At 37.1% G+C, this 18,689-nt stretch overlaps 1 protein-coding gene and 1 pseudogene across 1 annotated transcript in view; both read left to right on the top strand.

Annotated features, from left to right (window-relative positions):
• The window catches only part of DEPDC1B (DEP domain containing 1B), a 56,685-nt gene that overhangs the window by 16,312 nt on the left and 21,684 nt on the right, over positions 1-18,689 (top strand). Inside the window, exons 3-7 of the mRNA XM_054578651.1 lie at positions 5,256-5,391; positions 8,773-8,900; positions 9,561-9,691; positions 11,564-11,611; positions 15,345-15,485. Coding sequence (XP_054434626.1) covers positions 5,256-5,391; positions 8,773-8,900; positions 9,561-9,691; positions 11,564-11,611; positions 15,345-15,485 — 584 coding nt within the window. The remainder of the gene's footprint in view (positions 1-5,255; positions 5,392-8,772; positions 8,901-9,560; positions 9,692-11,563; positions 11,612-15,344; positions 15,486-18,689) is intronic.
• LOC129074416 (ubiquitin-conjugating enzyme E2 D2-like) lies at positions 3,513-3,964 on the top strand (annotated as a pseudogene).

The raw sequence follows: 18,689 nt of genomic DNA, 5'->3' as shown, positions 1-18,689 counted from the left end.
TTTGCTCCAAATCATTGATATGAGTCCTGATTTCCTTCGCTTTACTGTTGGTTCCCTGTATATTTTTCTTTATTTCACTTTGCATAGCCTTCACTTTTTTCTTTATTTTGTGACTATACTCAGTCATTTCTGTGAGCATCCAGATTACCAGTGTTTTGAACTCTGCATCTGATAGGTTGGCTATCTCCTCATTGCTTAGTTCTTTCTTTGGAGTTTTGATCTGTTCTTTCATTGGGCCATATTCCTTTGTCTCAGCGCACCTGTTATGTTGTAAGGGTAGAGCCTTAGGTATTCATGGGGGAGGGGTAACTCAGATCGCTTTGTTGTGATACTATGTGTGGGGGAGGGGCTGAGAGGGAACGCTGCCGCTTGCTTGGCTCTTGGCTGGCTTTCAGTGACTTCCCCTATTTAACTACAAGCAAATTGGGCCCTTCTGGTGCTGATTCCTGGGTGACTGGGTTTGTGTACGTTCTAGGACCCCATGGGTCTCTCCAGTGAACACTCCTGTGAGACTGGGAATTTCTCCCACTGCTGAAACTTCCACAGGTTTTTACAGCCAGAAGTTTTGAGGATTTCTTTTCCCATCCTGGAACCCTGGATTGCAGAGTCTGTCTGGCTCACCAGTGTTCCTCCTGGTTTATCGGTGCTCAAGTGTGGGACTGCCTGGTTCGCCAGCCACTACCTCGCCTGCCTGGTCCTCCAGCCGCCGTCTTGCTGTGTGTCCCCTTGGCCCTGGCTGCCATCTCCGTCCCTCCTACTGGTCTGGATGAATGTTTCTTGTTTAACTCCTTGGTTGTTGGACTTACATGAGGTCGATTTTTTGGCAGTTCTGGTGGTTTTTTGCTTTTATTTTTAAATTTGTTGTTGTCTGTCTTTTGGTTGTGCAAGGAGGTGAAGTGTATCTACCTACGCCTCCATCTTGGCCAGAAGTCTAGGTGCCCTAGACTATTTTTATAGATTGATTAGGTAATACATTCTAATTTGTTTTAAGTAAACTCATCAAAGGATAGTAGTTCTAGTATAGATTACTTTCTAAATTTTTTTTGTTTTGCAACCAGTACTTGGTAGTGGAGGTGGCAATAGGAGACTTGGATTGTTTCTTTGGATGATTAGCTGTGGTCAGTACCTTTTCTGGCCTCAGTGCAGAAATGTGGAGTCAGTACTAGATCATTTCTAAGGGACTTTTGATTTTGGAATCCATATCATAATGTTAGAATTAAATTTATAAAGCAAAACCAAATGTAGCCCACTAGAGGGAGCTCTGTTCTTTTCAATGTTCTCAAACAATTTTATTGAAAAACATATCTTTCATAGAAAAATGTATACACCATAGCTGAACAATTTATATAAGAATGATAAAATCAACATCTGTTTACCCATACTTTGCTTATTTTCCTCAAGAGGTCATTAATATCCTGATCTGTCTTAATCATACCCTTGCTTCTCTTTATTGTTTTAACATACTTCTATCTTTAAACAAAATATTGATTTATTTCTGAAATATTTTTTCCTTTTGAATTTTATATAAAAGATACCAAAGAGTTTTTGTTCTTCTCTGACTTGTTCTTTTTTTTATGATTTTGCAGATTCATCCATGTTGGTTGATACATTTAATTAACAGTTTGTGGGATTTTCTCATCTATACTCTATTGTTTTGTATCAATATACCATAGTCTCTTTATGTGTTCTTCTGTTAGTGGTTGTTTGGGTTGCTTTCTGTATTTTGCTGTTATGTTCCCATGGACATTTATGGATGTTTCCTTTTACACATGTGGATGTTTCTTTCGGATACCCAGAGTTACCTTGTGGAATTAGTTGAGAGGATATGTACATGTTCAACCTTATTAGGTCTGATATTGACTGGCTTAAAGTTTTGCCAGTCTGTCAAGTGTGAAATGCTGTCTTCTTGTGACGTTATTTTGATGGCTTAACGTGTTATATTTTACTCACCGTTTTTTGGGGGTTTTTTTGGTCAAAACTTAAGAAAAAGCTCATCTGACAGTCTGCCCCTTACCCATACACCATTAGTTTGGCTGGAGAATTCACTTCCAAGATGGCTTCTTTCTCTGCTCACTAACATGGTGATTGTTGGTGACTAAGAAACAGGATTGGACTTCTGTAAGCCAGGCTCTACTTACCAACCAGGGTAATTTCACCGGCTTTAGAGTTTAATTTAATTTGTACTTTGGAATCATTTGGAAATAACGGCCTTGTTAACTTACATAACAAACATTTAAGCTGTTTTTCAGTTTATTTGTCTTTAACTTGATTTAATGATTTGCAGAGCTCTTTTTTTTCTGACTCAAAACTGACCTTTCAAATAAAAGTACGGTTATTGGATGTTCTTTTCAGAGCAGGTGAAACTCAGCTTCTCTCCATCAGTCATCTTTCTTCAAGTCTGTTGTGACTGCTTTTGAAGTTTCTTCACTGTAATCTTTATCTGTGATTCTCCTGATTCACCTCAATAAAACTTTTTCTTGTAATTCTATAGAAATTTTAAAATTCTTTACTTTTGCATTTGCCTTAGGAATAAGACCTTTATAATTTATTTGAATTATTGTTTTCTCTGGATATCATGAACAAAATTTTAAGCCTTTATTTTGGCTTAACTAAATAAAAAATCAAACTAAAAAGTTAATTGTCAACATTAAGAACTAGAGTTCTTGCGTTGCTTTATCAGTGCAGTGCAATGTAGTTTATTGTTTTCTAACAAACTAACAGAAAAAGATCCTTTAAGGAAAATATGTATTACCTTTCTGTTGTTCTTTATCAGGTATGGTCTAGACCAGATTAAAGAGAGTTAGATTGTATGTGTTAGTTCAGGAATGATGTTGTTGATACCTAGGAGTGTTAGGAACAGAGGGTTACTGAAAGGCAGAAAAAGGACATTGGACAGCTTTCTACATCATTTGAGATGGATTTCTAGGTGGAAACTTCAATCTCAATGTGAAATGTTGGATATTCCAGGGAAGGAGGATTAATCTTTATTAGAAGTAGTTATAAAAATGACTGTTAGGCCAAATGATTTTTGTTCTAATGTATGCTTCCTTAGTAGGTATTGCTTAAGATTTATCTATCAATAATTTCTATTTGCATACTTAAGTACACATTTCAGCTGGAGTTATAAGGCAGTCAGGATTTGAGCCGGGTGAAAGAAAAGGCTTACCCTAGCATCCCATTAAGAACACATTTAATAATGAAATATAAATGGTAACAGGGCCAGTTTATTAAAAAATGTGTTAGGCTAGGTGGCATGCACGCCCCTCAGCAGGCAGTCAGTCCTTCCGGCCGTCCAGTTAAGAGGAGAGAGTGCCTGGAGGGATTCAGGGATCCCCACGGCCGAGGAGGCGGCGCTGAGGTGAGGAGGAAGAACATATCCAGGGGCCGCCGCCAGGTGTCCAGCCTCGGCCCTCAGTGGGTTCTACCAGACCTTTGATCACTGAGGGGGTCCCTGCGCCTGTTCCTGGTCCCTTCCCTGACCCCACCCCTGTCCCTGCCACCCACCTGCCGTGATGGCTCTGAAGAGAATCCACAAGGAATTTAATGACCTGGTGCAGGACCCACCCCCGGCCCAGCACAGTGTTCTGCAGGTCCTGTTGGAGATAGGTTCCTTGGGCAAGCTACAATAAGGGGGACAAATGACAGTCCCCGTCAGAGTGGAGTATTTTTCTTGATAATTCATTTTCTAACAGATTACCCCTTCAAACTACCTAAGATTGCATTTACAACAAGAATTTATCATTCAAATAGTAACAGTAATGGCATCATTTGTCTTGATTTTCTGTAGTCATAGCGGCTTGGCCTTCTGCACTAACTTTCTGAAGGACTCTGGTCCATCTGTTCTGTGTTGTGTGATCCTAATCCAGATGATCCCTTTGTGCCTGAGAGTGCTCCAGTCTACTATACCGACAAAGAAAAGGACAACAGAATAGCTCCGGGGCGGACTCAGAAGTTTGCAATGTAATTAAAGAAACTATTGAATAACCTCTACAAATAAGATAGGGGAGCTCTGAAAGAGAAGGGTCTTTTGATTTCCATTTGACTGCTTTCTCTGAGTCCTTGCCTCACCTCCCCCTGTGCACATGTTTACCTGATACTGCAGTGCTGCATGTTGTACTTGCTTGTTACAATGAACTAGAAATGCTGTGCTCCTGGAACAGCATTGCCTCCTAGCAGCACGGTGTGTATGTGACAAGCCAGTCTCCAGGTTTAACCTAGGTTTGGGACTGAAAGCTTTCCTGTTGACTTAAATTTGGATTAACGACAAGGTGAGGGGTGGTGGGTACAGTGTGTACTTGGATGGTGGAAAAAAGCTCCACTGACCTCTGGAGATGGTTTTTAAATGGAATATGTTTACTCTCAAAATATATATTAAGAAGAAGGGTTGGGGGTGGATTGGGTAAAAGGTGAAGGGATTAGCCAAAGAACGTATGCATAGCCCGTGGACACAGACAATAGTGTGGTGAAGACTTGGGGAATGGGGGTGAAGGCGGGCAAAGAGGGAAAAATGGGAGCGTCTGTTATAGTGTCAACAATGAAAAATAAATGACAGCAAAAACACAGATATGAAAAACAAGGCAAAGAACATGAAGCTGTTTCTGTATTCATTTTGTGCTGAAGGACCTATGCCTTAGGTCAAAGTTATGACCAGCAAGATTAAAGTCTACCCATACCCTGTGTTTTAAGGTCTAAGTTTAACTGGATTGGAGGTATTAGTACACAAAGTGTGATGGGCTTTGTTCCCATTTTTTTCCCATCTCCCAACCCTGTAAACTTTGCCCTTTCAGCCCCTTTCTCTCTCCTATATTCTTTGGTTTGTGTGTGGTTTCTCAATTAATACATAGCTAGTCGCTCTTATTTTTCTTACATTTTTAACTGCTTAGATTTCTTTGGACGTAAGGGTAAAAATTCATTTGATGGAAATACTTTATATATTTCAAGATCCTGTTGCTCCTCTGAAGCTTGTACTTTCAAAAATGATTAATCGGCGTAATAAACTAATTACTACAGTCATAGAAAATGTGTCACATTTTTTTTTCTTTTAAAAGTTATTTGATGGGTATGATGAAGAATATTTTTTAAAACTTATGTATTGTTGGGTATAATTCGCCATGTATAATGACTTAAGTTCAAACTTATTTATTATATGAAGTTTGCTGTTATATAAATTCTCAAGGATATAAGGAATGGCTGTTGTTAAAATATCTGTGTCTTCTACTGAGTACAATAATAGAGGTTTTCTTCTTGGATTTTAGATTTCCCCTTTCCTCACCCCTGAAACCATATCCAAAGAGGCCCCCGTGCCAAAAAGATGTTGTTAAATTTCCACAGTGGAATGAACCCCTACCAGGCACTTCCCAGGAGAACATCCCAGCGAGGCCAGTGGTGATGGTAAGTGCCATTACTGTCAGACGGAGGGCTAGCAGCAGGGAGAAATAAGTAGCAGTGTGTGGACCACCAGCTTCGTCCAGTTCTCTCAGTTCCTTATGAACTATGGTCTGAGAGTACTTTAAAACAATACCTTACCTGTCAATAACGGAGAGACCAGTAACAAAGAGAGGCTGGGTTTTGCATTTTTTCACTCTTGCCTATTGACAATTTGACCAAACATATAGTAGCTGTTTTCTTATGTTCAGACCAAGCAGTTTTCTGCTTGGGACCAAGGGAGTTAAAACTCCCTTATTATATCTCCTTTTCTTTTCTGTTTTATAATTTGCTCTTTTCCCTGTTTGTCTCCTCCTTCTGAACTTTATGACAAGTTGAGAGTGAGAGGGGTGGGACATGGAGTATTGTGGAATGAGCCCTACACAAAATATGAACCAAGGAAGCTCTGGCCGGGTGCCTCAGTTGGAGCATCACCCTGTACACCAAAAGGTTGTGGATTTGATTCCCGGTCAGGGCGCATACCTAGGTTGTGGGTTTGACCCTCAGTTGGGGCACTTATGGGAGGAAACCAGTCAGTGTTTCTCTCTCACATTGATGCTTCTCTCTACCCCCACCCCCGCACCCCTGCTCCCCACTCTTTAAAATTAATAAGCATATCCTCGGGTGAGAATTAAAAAAAAATATATATTTTTTCATAATCTCCTAGTGTGGGAAAACCTAAGCTCATTGTACAATGAACTCCTTTTGGGGGGACATACTTTTTCTTTGAAATATCCCTACTAAAGACTATCAAGATTTTTTTTAAAAGATTTTATTTATCTATTTATAGAGAGAGGGGAAGGGAGGGAGAAAGAGAGGGAGAGAAACCTTGATGTGTGAGAGATACAGTCATCAGTTGCCTCTTGCATGCCCCCAACTGGGGACCTGGCCCATAATCCAGGCATGTGCCCTGACTGGGAATTGAACCCAGTTTTGGTTTTGGTTTGCAGGTCAGCACTCAGTCCACTGAGCCACACCAGCCAGGGCAAGACTACCACGATTGAAATAATGCTTAAAAAATAAAATACAGAGAAAAATTTTGTTTGGCAGTTTTTAGGAATTAGAATAACACCAATATTTTAAGTTAATCTAGTCTTATAGGACTTGGTGTCCAGTTCATACTTTTGTGTGCAAAGATTTGATGTAAACATTTCTGGCAATGTAATTAAAAGGGTTATCTGAAGAGGTTGTGTTATATTGCTGAGACAATAGTTAAGGAGCTTAGGCTTTATCAAAGATAATTCAAGAAAAAAGTGATGCCGTTGACAGAAATGGGGACTGTGTAAGGGCTTGCAGATATGTCAGGGGCTGTGATGAATTTGGTTTTAAATATGTTTGATGATAAAGTCGGGTTGTATTAAATGGAAGTGTCTGATAGGCAGATGGAGAGAATGGCACTGGAACTTAAGAAGAGAGGTCATATTTGGAAGTCATTAAGTTATTCTCTCAACAAAGATTTATTAAGTGTCTGTTGTGCTGGCTCTACAGATACAGCGATATGTGATACAGTCTTGCTCTAAAATGGCTCATGGTCTAGTGAAGCAGACAATACAAACATAGATTATTAGGAAACAAAGTGGAACTACTCTGAAAGAGAGAGCACAAAGGGTATTTGAGGACTATTTAATGAATTCCTAATGAGGAGTACCCAGTTAGAGTCTACTTGATAGTCCCTATGTAGAGAAAATTAAAATACAAGCTCTATGAAATAAGGTACATTCTTTTTGCACGTTCATATTTAAACACCTCATCAGTAGATCCCCTCAGTAGAGTTGTTATTCAACAGACATGTTTTTTATTAAAGGGTCACCCAGCGTTGTTTATACAAAAGATATAAAATCCCATATTAAATCAATCTGTATTTATGTCATCAGCATAACTTCCCTTTTCTGTTCTCTTTGTTTCTGTGAAAATGTAATATTCCTGGTATTACCTCTACAAAACCCAGCTGCTCATTAGCATACTGTAATGCTCTGACAGTGACTTCTATCTTATATTTTCAGATTCACATTTTTCAGGCGCCCTGAAGGGGTGCACCAGTTTTCGATTCATCAACCAATCCACCCCTACAGGGTATCATGTTCCTGGTCATCTGATTCTACATTTGTTTTGATAACTGTTGTCTTGCTTTTTCTCATACTTCCCCCTTAAATGAAGTGGTAGAAATTTGAAGGCTCCCTGCTTGTTAAATTCCATTAAAAGCTACACTGCTGCATCTTGAAAATTGTCCCAAGAAAGGATGGCAGAGCAGGAGGATCTCTTTCCCTTGACAGAGGTTTTGGAATGATGAAGTTACTAGTCAATAGAGAAACAGTTTATCTTTCTTAAAGGACTTGCATTTATTATTCATTTCTTATTTCTTTTCCTCTTTCTAACTCTGCCTCCACTTTATTAGTTGGTTTTTGTTTTTGTTTTGTCCTGTCTTCTCTCTCGCCTAGCCATTATATCAAATAAAATGAAATACATAAAATTATTTCTTGCGTTTGCTGAGGGGACAGTATAATGTGGAAAGTTGGAGTGTATGCCCAGGAGCAACAGTTTTGGGTTTGAATCGTGGCTCCTCCATTTACTAGCTATTTGAGCTTGTTTCTGTTTCAATCACTGTGTTTGTGTCTCAGCTTTCTTTTCAGTGGAACTGGGATGGTATTACCTCTCTGGGGTAGGGTTATTGTGATAATTAAGTGAGTTCACACAGGGACTCAGTAACTTAATTGCTATTTCTGTTATTAATGTATTTAATAGAATTGTTTACAGGCAGAGATAAAAGAATAAAATTACCCATAACATCCAGAGAGAATTTATATTAACATTCTTGTTGTGTGTCTCTCTGAGCTTTAGTTTTGCTCCTTGCTGTCTCCAGCTGTCCCTGTGGAGTTCTCGTTCTACTTGCCTTTTGTGGATCCCTACGATCTGAGGGCTGCTGTTCAACATTGTACTTATTTGATCTTTCCTTACAAAAAATAGAGAATTCTTGAAATTAATATAATTTTGTTTTAAACAATCATTTAATTTGCACAATGTGTGAATTTGGATAGATGTTCCTCTACTTAATTTTGAAATAATAAATTTTACTTCATTGTTACTTCACTGATTATTTGGAACTTCCACAGGAAATGTCATGCTTCTTGTCATAGCTCTTTTGCAATTCTTGAATATTCATTTATAATATGACCTGATTTTTAAGAGTCATACTTTATTTCTTTGCAGTCCATACAAAGAAAGTTAGTTTACATTTGTTAATATTTAAAATCAAATTACAAATAACCAAATTAAGGAAATTTCTCATAAAACCTTAATGTTATCTACTGAAATATTTGTTTTCTTTCTTTTTATTCGCTGCACCATTAGAATTCTGAGATGTGGTTCAAGCGTCACAGCATTGCTATTGGAGAGGTGCCAGCTTGCCGTCTCGTTTACCGCAGACAGCTGACAGAGGCCAACGTAGAAGAGATATGGAAGTCTATGACATTATCGTAGTATGTGCATTTGATAGTAATGAGACTTTTCAGTGATTTTATTCTAATTTGCTTCTCCAGTATTCTCTGCATGTTTAGTTTTCTGGACTTATATCAAAAAAACCTCAACTTTGATTGCATTATTTGCAATGATGCTGCTTATCAAACATAATTTAATTGAATTCTGGGTATTTTCTATGTCATTTATATAATACTTAAGAATAGACACTTGAAAGTTCTTAAACTTTCTAGAAACACTGAACCCTTAAGTTAATGAGACACATAATGGAAAATTTGGTCTTTCAGATATTAGATGTACTATAGTGATTAAAGTTAGTGATGTTATAGCAAGCTTTTTTTTTTTCCTCACAAAGATGTACTAGTATCAGTTTCTCATCATTGGATAAACTAATTTTTGTTTTTATAATGTCTTATAAAAGCATTTTTTGGCATTCAAGGTGTTACATTATTAAATTAATGAAGCAATATGCTAATGACAAAAGAATATTTTTCAAGTGTGTTCTATCATGTTCAATTTCTAGCTTTTTTGCCCCACAAAGATTGGGTGAAATGCATAAAAACAACACATTTTAAAGACTGTTTTTACAGTGCCAAGTTTTTGGGTAAAGAATACTTTTTTAAAAAGTAAGTAATTAATATAATTATGACTTATCTTTTTAGTTTACAGAAGATCCTTGGCCTAGATTCTTTAGAAGAAGTTTTAGACATCAAACTTGTCAAGTCCAAGTTCATCATACATAATGTATATAGTGTGAGCAAGCAGGGAGTTGTTATCCTTGATGACAAGTCAAGTAAGTACATAAGAACCATTTTTTTTTCTGACTGATCATTATGTTGGTGCACAGTTCTATCACCTTCTATTTGACGTGTCCTTAAACCCTAAGTAAACTTACCCCCTTGTTACACATAGCCTCCTATCATGTCCTAATACCTTTAACTAATTGCTTGGATTAAGGAAATATCATAGGGTGATGAATACTCAGGAGTGAAAACCTCAGCAAAATCCATCCAGAGACTAGTTCAGTATTTGCCACACTGGGCGCTAAGTGCTTCTGTGTTATCCCTGGAAAAATCCCTGAGAAGTGAGTAAGTTTAAGACCTACCTGAGAGCTTGAGTCAGTTTTCAGGTGGATCCTGGGGTCTGATTGATCTTAGGTTCTCACTGACCTTTTTGTAATGGTATCTCTGTCAGTTTTTGTGGGATACTCTTGGTTTATGTTTTCTTTTTCTTTTAATAAAGGTAGATTTTTAAATGTTGAAGGTGTTTTAATTTTTTTATGTCTTTTTTCCCCTAAACTACTTTACAAATCAGAAAAAAAAACCCCAAGACATTCAGCAGGTACCTCCCTTAGTTTTGATTTATAATCATATGGTGGGTGGGTCAGAATCCCTGCACTGATTTTACAGCCTTCTTCCACTGGATGAGGGATGGACTAGAATTGAATGGGCTCTTTGGTTCTTCCTTCACTTCAAACCCTTGATCCTGGGAATTAGCTGCAACTAGAATGACCTTTGGTTGTGGGAAGGTGGTACAGTACTTTGGGGTTTTATAATTTATTGTTAGAATTAAGGCTGGAGCCTCCTGGCAGCAGACAGAGCTGTGCCAGAAGGAGCCCAAGCAGCGGTGGGAGGGGAAGAGTTGCTGAAGGCCAGGTTTCCTCACAGGTACAGAGTGTCTTTGAAACCAGAAGTGCTTCCCTTTCAATAGCCCCTGTATCAGCAATGGAGGACATCAGGAAACAGAAACATCTGTGAATTCATGAGTTGTCTGGTTAATACCACATGTGAAGTTAAGTTATATAGAATGAAGGGGGGTATGACCTTCTGATACATCTGAAATCCTTTAACATTCTCTAAGTAGAACAAACATTAATACTTTCAGCTTTCAGCTTTCAGTCAGATAACTGGTTGTCTTTTGGCATAGTAGTAAGTTCTTAAAGGAAGAAGAGAGCATTTCTCAAGACTTGGCTTCGTTAGATCTAACAGTTCAACCGGCATCTGCAATTTTGCTGAAAGTGAAGATGAAGAAGTAGAAGCATGAGTGCCAGGCCATCTCATCAAATGCCTGCGACAGGGCCAGAAAGGAAGAAGAGATGCTACCAAATGGCTCACCTAGGGTTTTTTTGTAGCGGTGTTAACCATTATTATTTTAAGGCTGTTCTAAAATCAATGGCCTATGTTAATATGTCAGTAGAACTTTGCCTTAAAACATTTTGAAAATTGAAACATAAACTTATACCTATATTGGACTTTGGACATATGGAATTCACCTTTTATTTAAGTGTTTGGGGAACTGGTTTCACAGATGCATTTGATTTTTACTTCTGTTTTTTCTCTGCCTGATATAATTCTTAGGATAATTGATTTGTTAGTTATTTTCCCTGGACAAACCATCACATTTCTTCTTGTCATTAAAGCTTTGAAAAGTTCACCTTGTCCTTAGAGAATTTTGCAGGCATGATTTATACAAGCACATGTAACACTGCTACTAAAGAAAAGTTTTCATCTTTTAAATGTTCTGATACATAAATAGGTGATTTGTGATGGTAGATATGTTTCATATCACCTGGGCAAGTCTACATTCTTATGATACCAGCTATGTGTGTAATTCCTAGAGTTATATGCAATGATTAAAATATTTTTTTATTTTTATTTTTCTGCAGAAGAACTTCCTCATTGGGTATTGTCAGCAATGAAGTGTTTGGCAAATTGTAAGTACTAACTGTCTGCCAGTTTTATGAAATTAACAGAAATTAGCGCCCTGAATTAGAATATATTTTTGCTCAATGGCCTAAACATTGATTTGACACCTGTGAGACTGGTAGTTAATTGTTTTGGGATTGCTGTACTTTTAGTGATAAATATGTCACATGGTGAAAGGGCTGAGTTATAGAATGCCTTTAAAGGAATTTTGTGCTTTTGTTTTCTAGTGGACTACTGTTATTCCTCAAACATTGATTCCTAAGTGGGTCCTATATTATATCACCAATTTGCTTAACAGATCCTGTCTACTATTGGCTTTTTACAGGGTAATAGTTTAAGTAGGAGAGAAATGTTTTAGGAGACTAATCTAACTGGTATGCAGGATGGTTTGGAAGGAGAAGAACCTGTATGCAGAGAACAGGAAAGACTGTTTCAGTAATCTGGACGTACAGTGATGCCTGAATCAAGGTTGTCCCTCTGAGGTTTTTCATAGGCATATGAAATCCATGTCACAGGTATGATATCTACTTTATTGGATATCACAGGCACTGTGAAGCAAGGAGTAATTATAGTATCTCACTTAACAGTACTATTTTTGGGGGGATTTTCAGAGAGCTTGACCCAAAGAAGGGATTCTAATGGGTACTGGCTTAACTCAAGAAAATGATGTTGTTGAGAAGAACTCCAGTTACTTTGATTGACTGATAGTGGTGATGCTTGGTCTCCAGGGCCTTTTGCAGCTTCATAGATCACCACAGAGAGGTAGTTGCTTTCTTCACTTTTGGGTGAGACTAGTATGTACAGAGACAGGTATATAAAGTCTTGAATTAGTAGATTCTGAATTATTTACTTAACTGGTTAGTTTTGTTGGATTATAGAATGAAACTAAAATAACTATTTAGCTTGCTGTGGGTGATCTCAGTGGTGAGATACAGAAAATGATTATATAGTGTGGTTCTGAATGTGACTAGCCATATAATAAATTTGTGTGAAGCCTAAAGTACTGTGTGTTTAACTGTTAAGGTTATCATCATTTTTTGGTTAATGTTTTGGAACCTCTGAGATATAGAGTTCCGTGTTTTTCCCTTGGGAGAGTCATTTTTATTCTTCTTGCTCAGTCATTTGAAATCAATTAAATTTAAATTATATCTTTGGCCGGAGTTGGCAGTGACAAGATAGACGGAATAAATGGGAGGCTAAATCACCCATTTCTGAATTACTGGCAAACTTAGGATCTGAAGGTTGATCAGCAGAGAATGAACAGAGGAAGCCAGGGTAACAAATCTAGGCTCTACTATGTTATAATATATTTATATATTATAAAAATACATAAATATATATATTTTATTGTTGTCACTACTAAGCTGTGGTTATGCTGCTGAATTTTCAGTGATGATCAAAACTTAGTGAAGAGTATAGTTTTCCCTCAAGGAAGATGTATGCATAAAGACACCAGACTTTTGCAGAAAGGTTAGAATAACTGGAATTTCTCATCAATGGAGAAGAAAGATGTGAGGAGCAACTTAATAATTTTCTCCATGTGTATCAGGTGGTGGTATATTAGGTGGAAATTCTTGGGGGCAGGGACATATCTCATATGTATCAAGTGTAGTGGATGGTTGGCAAATTTATAAAGATGCTTATTTATATATCAAAGAAGAAAAGGGTGGCCAAAGGACAAGGCCAGCCTTTTGAATGGTTGCATACAGTTATTAATTTTCCCAAATTCTTATTGGTCCCAAGAATTTATTTTGAGTCTTTTAAGTTCTGACCTATTTCTTACCCTTTTTTAATTTTTAATGAGTCTAGATTCCCATGAGAGTCATCTAAAAGGGAACAGAAAGGATAGACTGAGTATATGATATTTTGAAGGCCTAGTGCCTTCTTTTCTGTAAATCTGCTGCTTCCTTCTTTCCTTTGAGCCCAACTGCATTTACTGTGGACTGAGTGTACATAGGCCTGTGTACTTTCATTGTTGACCAGCCTATGGTTGACCACAGAATGAGAGACTGATGCTAAATAAATATAAAGCAGCTTAATTGTTTTCTCTTCTTTGTGCATGTAGATTGCAAGAATTCAATCAGAAATGGATAAAAACAACTCTACGAAAATCTCTCAGGAATAACATTTATAAAAAAATAGTTTAAAAATATTCTGAAGTTCAAGATGTTTAAGAAATAAAAGACCTTAGAAATATGACCTCTTCTTACAGAGCTCACTATGCACTGGCATTTTTAGGGAAAATTTCCCCCTTTCTTTGCATATTTTTAACAAGAATGATGAAGTGTTCACAAAAGGGTTCAGTTGCGTAGAATGAACTGCATACTTATCCTGGGAAGGGAGGAAGTCAAGGCAGTGTGTATTGCTGAGACCCATCCAACTAATGACAGCATTTCCAGTGACTATAAGCCCGCAGTATTTTAGAGGAAGAAGCAGGCAAAAATGGTAGCTGTGCTTGCTGCTAGGTTAATGTGGTACCACACATATAGATCTTTCAAAATTTTTATTAGTTTAGTCAATCAGATTAAGTTATTTTATAAGAAGTGTACTAGAATATTAAAAGGTAAGAAATTATTAGAGAGACCAACAATAAGCCGTATTCATAATGTCTCAGTGGCTTTGGAATGTGAAGGCCCAGAGTGCTTGTCTCTTTCAGTTTGATCCTTTCTCTTTGGTTATAGCAGTTCTATAGTTTGAATTTCCTTTCATTTCTGCTGGCTTCATCTTTTATTCTTCTGGGGGTGGAGATCTATTTGGGTACTGTGGTGTCGTCTTGTGTTCTGGCCTAGCACGGGCCTGTGCAGCTGGACTCCATTCTTCCATGCTGTGGTGGGAATTGAGAAGGCTTGTTACACCGTTCCTCATGGGACTCCTTGCCGTATCCCTGAAGGCATGGGGTTCGAGTTTGTCTCTCTGTGTGCCAGTGTAAATCTGCGGTCTCTGTATGGATTGTTGGGGGCATTCGCTGCCAACTCTGTAGAGAGCTAAATAAACATTTCTTGTTCCTCTTTGGTCCCAGGTACAAGTGGATCTTTGCCCTGCTGCTGGCATAGGACAGAGTTGGGACCAGGTTGCTCTGGGCTTCTTACAGTTACTCCGATTTTGCAACATAACTCTGCTTGATTAACTATCTTTTGATGGTTGGGGATTAAATAGAGAGTTTTAGAATCAGAATGAATTATAAGACACAATGTAAAACCTCTTTTTCAGTATATATTTAAGAAAAAACTGTATAAATTCTTAACAGTCCGAAATAGTTTAGAGGCAGAAATTGATTATTTTCCTCAACTCCGACTCGAGAATTTTATAATCTAGCAATGATAAAATAATTAATAGCTTTACAATGTGTCTGTTACATGTGTGAGCTAATTGTTATCTTGAGCTAATTGTTTTCATGGTCAACTGTAACAAGACTAGGAAAATACTGAATATTTCAAAGAAAGTTATCATTGTTTACATTTAATAAAAATGCCTTTCAGAAGGACATTAAAGAGTGGATTTTTTAAAAATGGAAGTAAGCCAGTGAACAATTTTTCTGATTGTTTTATAATAGATTTCAATTTAGACATAAATCATATTTGTGTAAACAAAATGTATGTCAATTTATTTAATGTCAGTTTTCCCCATGAAAACTTTTCTGACCTTGAATATGCACAGAGACTGACACTTAGAGGTGGTTGTCCTGCTAATGCTTCTCTTTCTTCCCATCTCACTCTCTCTCTCTCTCTCTTTTTTTAATAGGGCCTAATTGTTCAGATTTGAAGCAGCCTGCATACTTAGGATTTGAAAAAGATGTCTTTAAAACTATAGCAGATTACTATGGTCACTTGAAAGAACCTCTGCTTACTTTTCATCTCTTTGATGCCTTTGTCAGTGTTTTAGGTAAGTTGGACTATAATGAGCATTTATAAATTGAAATTGAAGCATTTTGTTTTCACTATCATGGAATTTCCATTAGCCAAACTCCCATAAGCGTGTTTGAAATAAAAACGGGTGGGTAACTTGCCTAGTTGGTGTCCTGCTTTTGAAGAAGGAAAAGAAAATTGGTTAAGCTATATTGTGAAACTCAAAGCAAGGGTCGCTGATTATTCCTTTAAGGAATAATATGTTGAATGTCATTTTTGTACAAAAAAGTATGACTTCATTGGTAGAGAAGAATGTAAATTTGACATTTACTGTTCGTGAGTAAATCTACTGCTCCAAAGGTAACTTAATGAACTGTCAAGTATAGAAGAGGTATTTTCATTTAGAAATCTAATTTCGTTTTATAAAAGGAACAGATTTTTATAGAGCTGTTTTTAATTTTGACATGTAAAATATAGTAACTTTATCAGTCTCTAAAACTTGTTGCTATTCCTCGTGTAGATTTATACGTCAGAATCTAGTCCCTTAATAAACATGGTAAAAAGGAAAAAAATCAACGTTATTGTTACAGGTTTTTTTGATACTGTTTTGTCTTCTAGGGAATCCAGTTTTCCTCTTGCTGTTATGATTATTTAATAAGCACTGTTGTTGTCAAAAGATTTGCTTTAATCACTAAGTTTTTGTGTGGGTACCATACTTGGTTATGTAAATTTGTAAGAATTAGCATACTCTGGTATTTGAGTACTTGTGGGGTTAGCAGTTTTCTCCTTTTCTTCTCATTCCTCCTTCCAGTCTTACTTTCTTCTTGGAAAGTATGGATGCTGCCATAGTACTTTAACAAAGTATTAACAATATGTGAATGAACAATATGTGATCTCATGGCACAGTACTTTAAATTTTTAAAAGATTTTGTAGGTTTTCTGATAATAAGCAACAAAAACAACAATTGTAAATCATGTACATAAGAGTGAGTTTTGTTTAGAGAGACCAATATTGGGAACAGATGAAAGGATTAGTCCTATTACTAAGTTTTGAGGCCACTGTGTCTCTTTGGTACTTTATTTTCAACCAAGGAGGCCTGGGGGGTTATATGTTTGTGAATATCATGCCTAATGATGAATATTTGCTGTTATTTAATATGTGTATGGACTGATTGAGTAGATTTTTGTTATAGCCACTTATAACAAAATAAGTTAACTGCCATTATGCTACTGGTAAAAGAAGAATTCTAAAGATAGGATTAAAAATCCCTTCTTAGATTTTTTTTTTCCTCATTTTTCCATTTTCATAATGACCTATTGTGAAATTATCTGGCTTAGAAATTAAAGAACTTAGAGTTTTAAAAAATGAAGTCTAATTTAAATCAGTTATATTTATGATGTCACTGGTCCGTTATACCACAATTGTTCATTTTGAACTCAGCTACCAATTAAAGCTGATTATTTCCAAATTGATGTCAGAGTCAGCCGCCCTCTAAAATATTATCCGTAGAGAGTTTATTGTGGAGAAGGCTAGATAGAATGGAGAATTTCATTGTACTTGGTTATCAGCAAGACTAGACTAATGTGTGTAGATGGTCATGATATAGTAACCTTCCCTCATCCAGCCCATCTTAAATGAATGCATTTGAGACACTCTGCATTGAAAACCATACCCTTATGTAGTAAAAGAAGAAAGTCTCCTAGACTATGGGAGACCATAATTTGTTTATATGATTAACAAATATTATCTAATATAGAAATCCTGTTAGAGCCTATGGGAAAAATGTCATCTAGAAACTATCCACAAACTAGATGTGTAGGTTGAATCCCAGTAGGGTTAGCTCATTCCTTAAACCATTGACTGACTTTGATTGGAATAGGATGCCCTTGGGTAATAATATTTTAAAGCAGGTAATCAATCTATTTTGTGTAGAAGCTAAAAACCCTACAGCACTTTCAGTGGAAATGATTTTCAGTTCTGTTAATAAATTTCTTTTGAGGTCTATTTTTACCTCTAGCATGAAATAATGCTAGCTTGATGCCAGCGCCGTGACCCTGGGAGCAGTTAGTCATTACTAATATATGAAACAGGACGTCTCCGAGTTATTAATGGGAAAAAAAAGAGACATTTTTGGAGATGTAAGGCTTATTTACTTACAATTTTAAAAAAATGATGTAATTTGGCTCAGCAGTCTGACCTAACGTAACAATTCATAATAATTAATCTTTATTTTCTTTTATTTATATATATATATATATAATAGTTGTTCAGTTACATTTGTCCTGTCTTTTTCCCTATTGCTCTCCCCTGCCCTGTACCCCACTCCCAAAGTCAGTCTCCTCTGTACCCTGCCCAGTGTCCATGCCCTCTAGTCCTCTATTCATGTTCCTTGGCTTGCCCCTCCCCCTTCTTTCTCCCATTCCCCCCCGCCCCCCCCCCCCCCCCCCCCGCTCTGGTCGCTGTCAGTTTGTTCTTTATTTCCGTGTCTCTGCTTCTGTTTTGCTCATTGGTTTATTTTGTTCATTAGATTCCTCTTATAGGTGGGATCATATGCTTTTGTCTTTCACTCCCTGGCTTATTTCACTTACCAGAATAATCTCCAGTTCATCCATGCTGTTGTGAAGGGTAGGAGTTCCTTCTTTCTTTCTGCAGTATTTCATTGTGAAAATGTACCACAGTTTTTTGATTGACTCATTTACATAGTAATTAATATTTATTTAAAAAAAATAAAGATCCTTGCATTAAGATCAGAGTTCATCTGACTCTTGAATGAGTTGAATGAGGTTATTATAGCATCATTTACTCACACTGCACACACACCCTAGAATCTGTGTAGCTTGTAATAATTTGGCATATTGAGGAAAGGGGAGGCAGATAGGAAGCACAGTAGGGCATGGGAGCAGGGAAGAGTACTTTGGAAAATTGGATGACTTGTGGGTTGTATGTATAATGTTATAATCCGACCTCCCATCCTAGTGCTCTGTGGGCCGTATCTGGCTCATAAATACTCTGGTTTGACCTGTGTGTTTTAAAAGAAATTTAATTAATTGCCAAACTCTAAGAAATAAGAAATTCATACAAGAATTTATAATTTTGGCTTTTTTAGAAAAACTGGAAGATCTGGCAATTCTGGGCTTGAATTTTCAGTGGCACAAACTGCTGCAGCTGTGTAGTGCTCCCACTAGGAGGAGCTAGTGTTTCAGGGACATGGATTGCAATATGCTGAGTCTCCAATGTCCC

Source organism: Pteronotus mesoamericanus, unplaced genomic scaffold (assembly GCF_021234165.1).
Source record: "Pteronotus mesoamericanus isolate MK-2021 breed Mesoamerican mustached bat unplaced genomic scaffold, CSHL_Meso_final contig_50, whole genome shotgun sequence".
NCBI classification, from domain to species: domain Eukaryota; kingdom Metazoa; phylum Chordata; class Mammalia; order Chiroptera; family Mormoopidae; genus Pteronotus; species Pteronotus mesoamericanus.
This window is presented reverse-complemented; position numbering and strand designations above follow the sequence as displayed.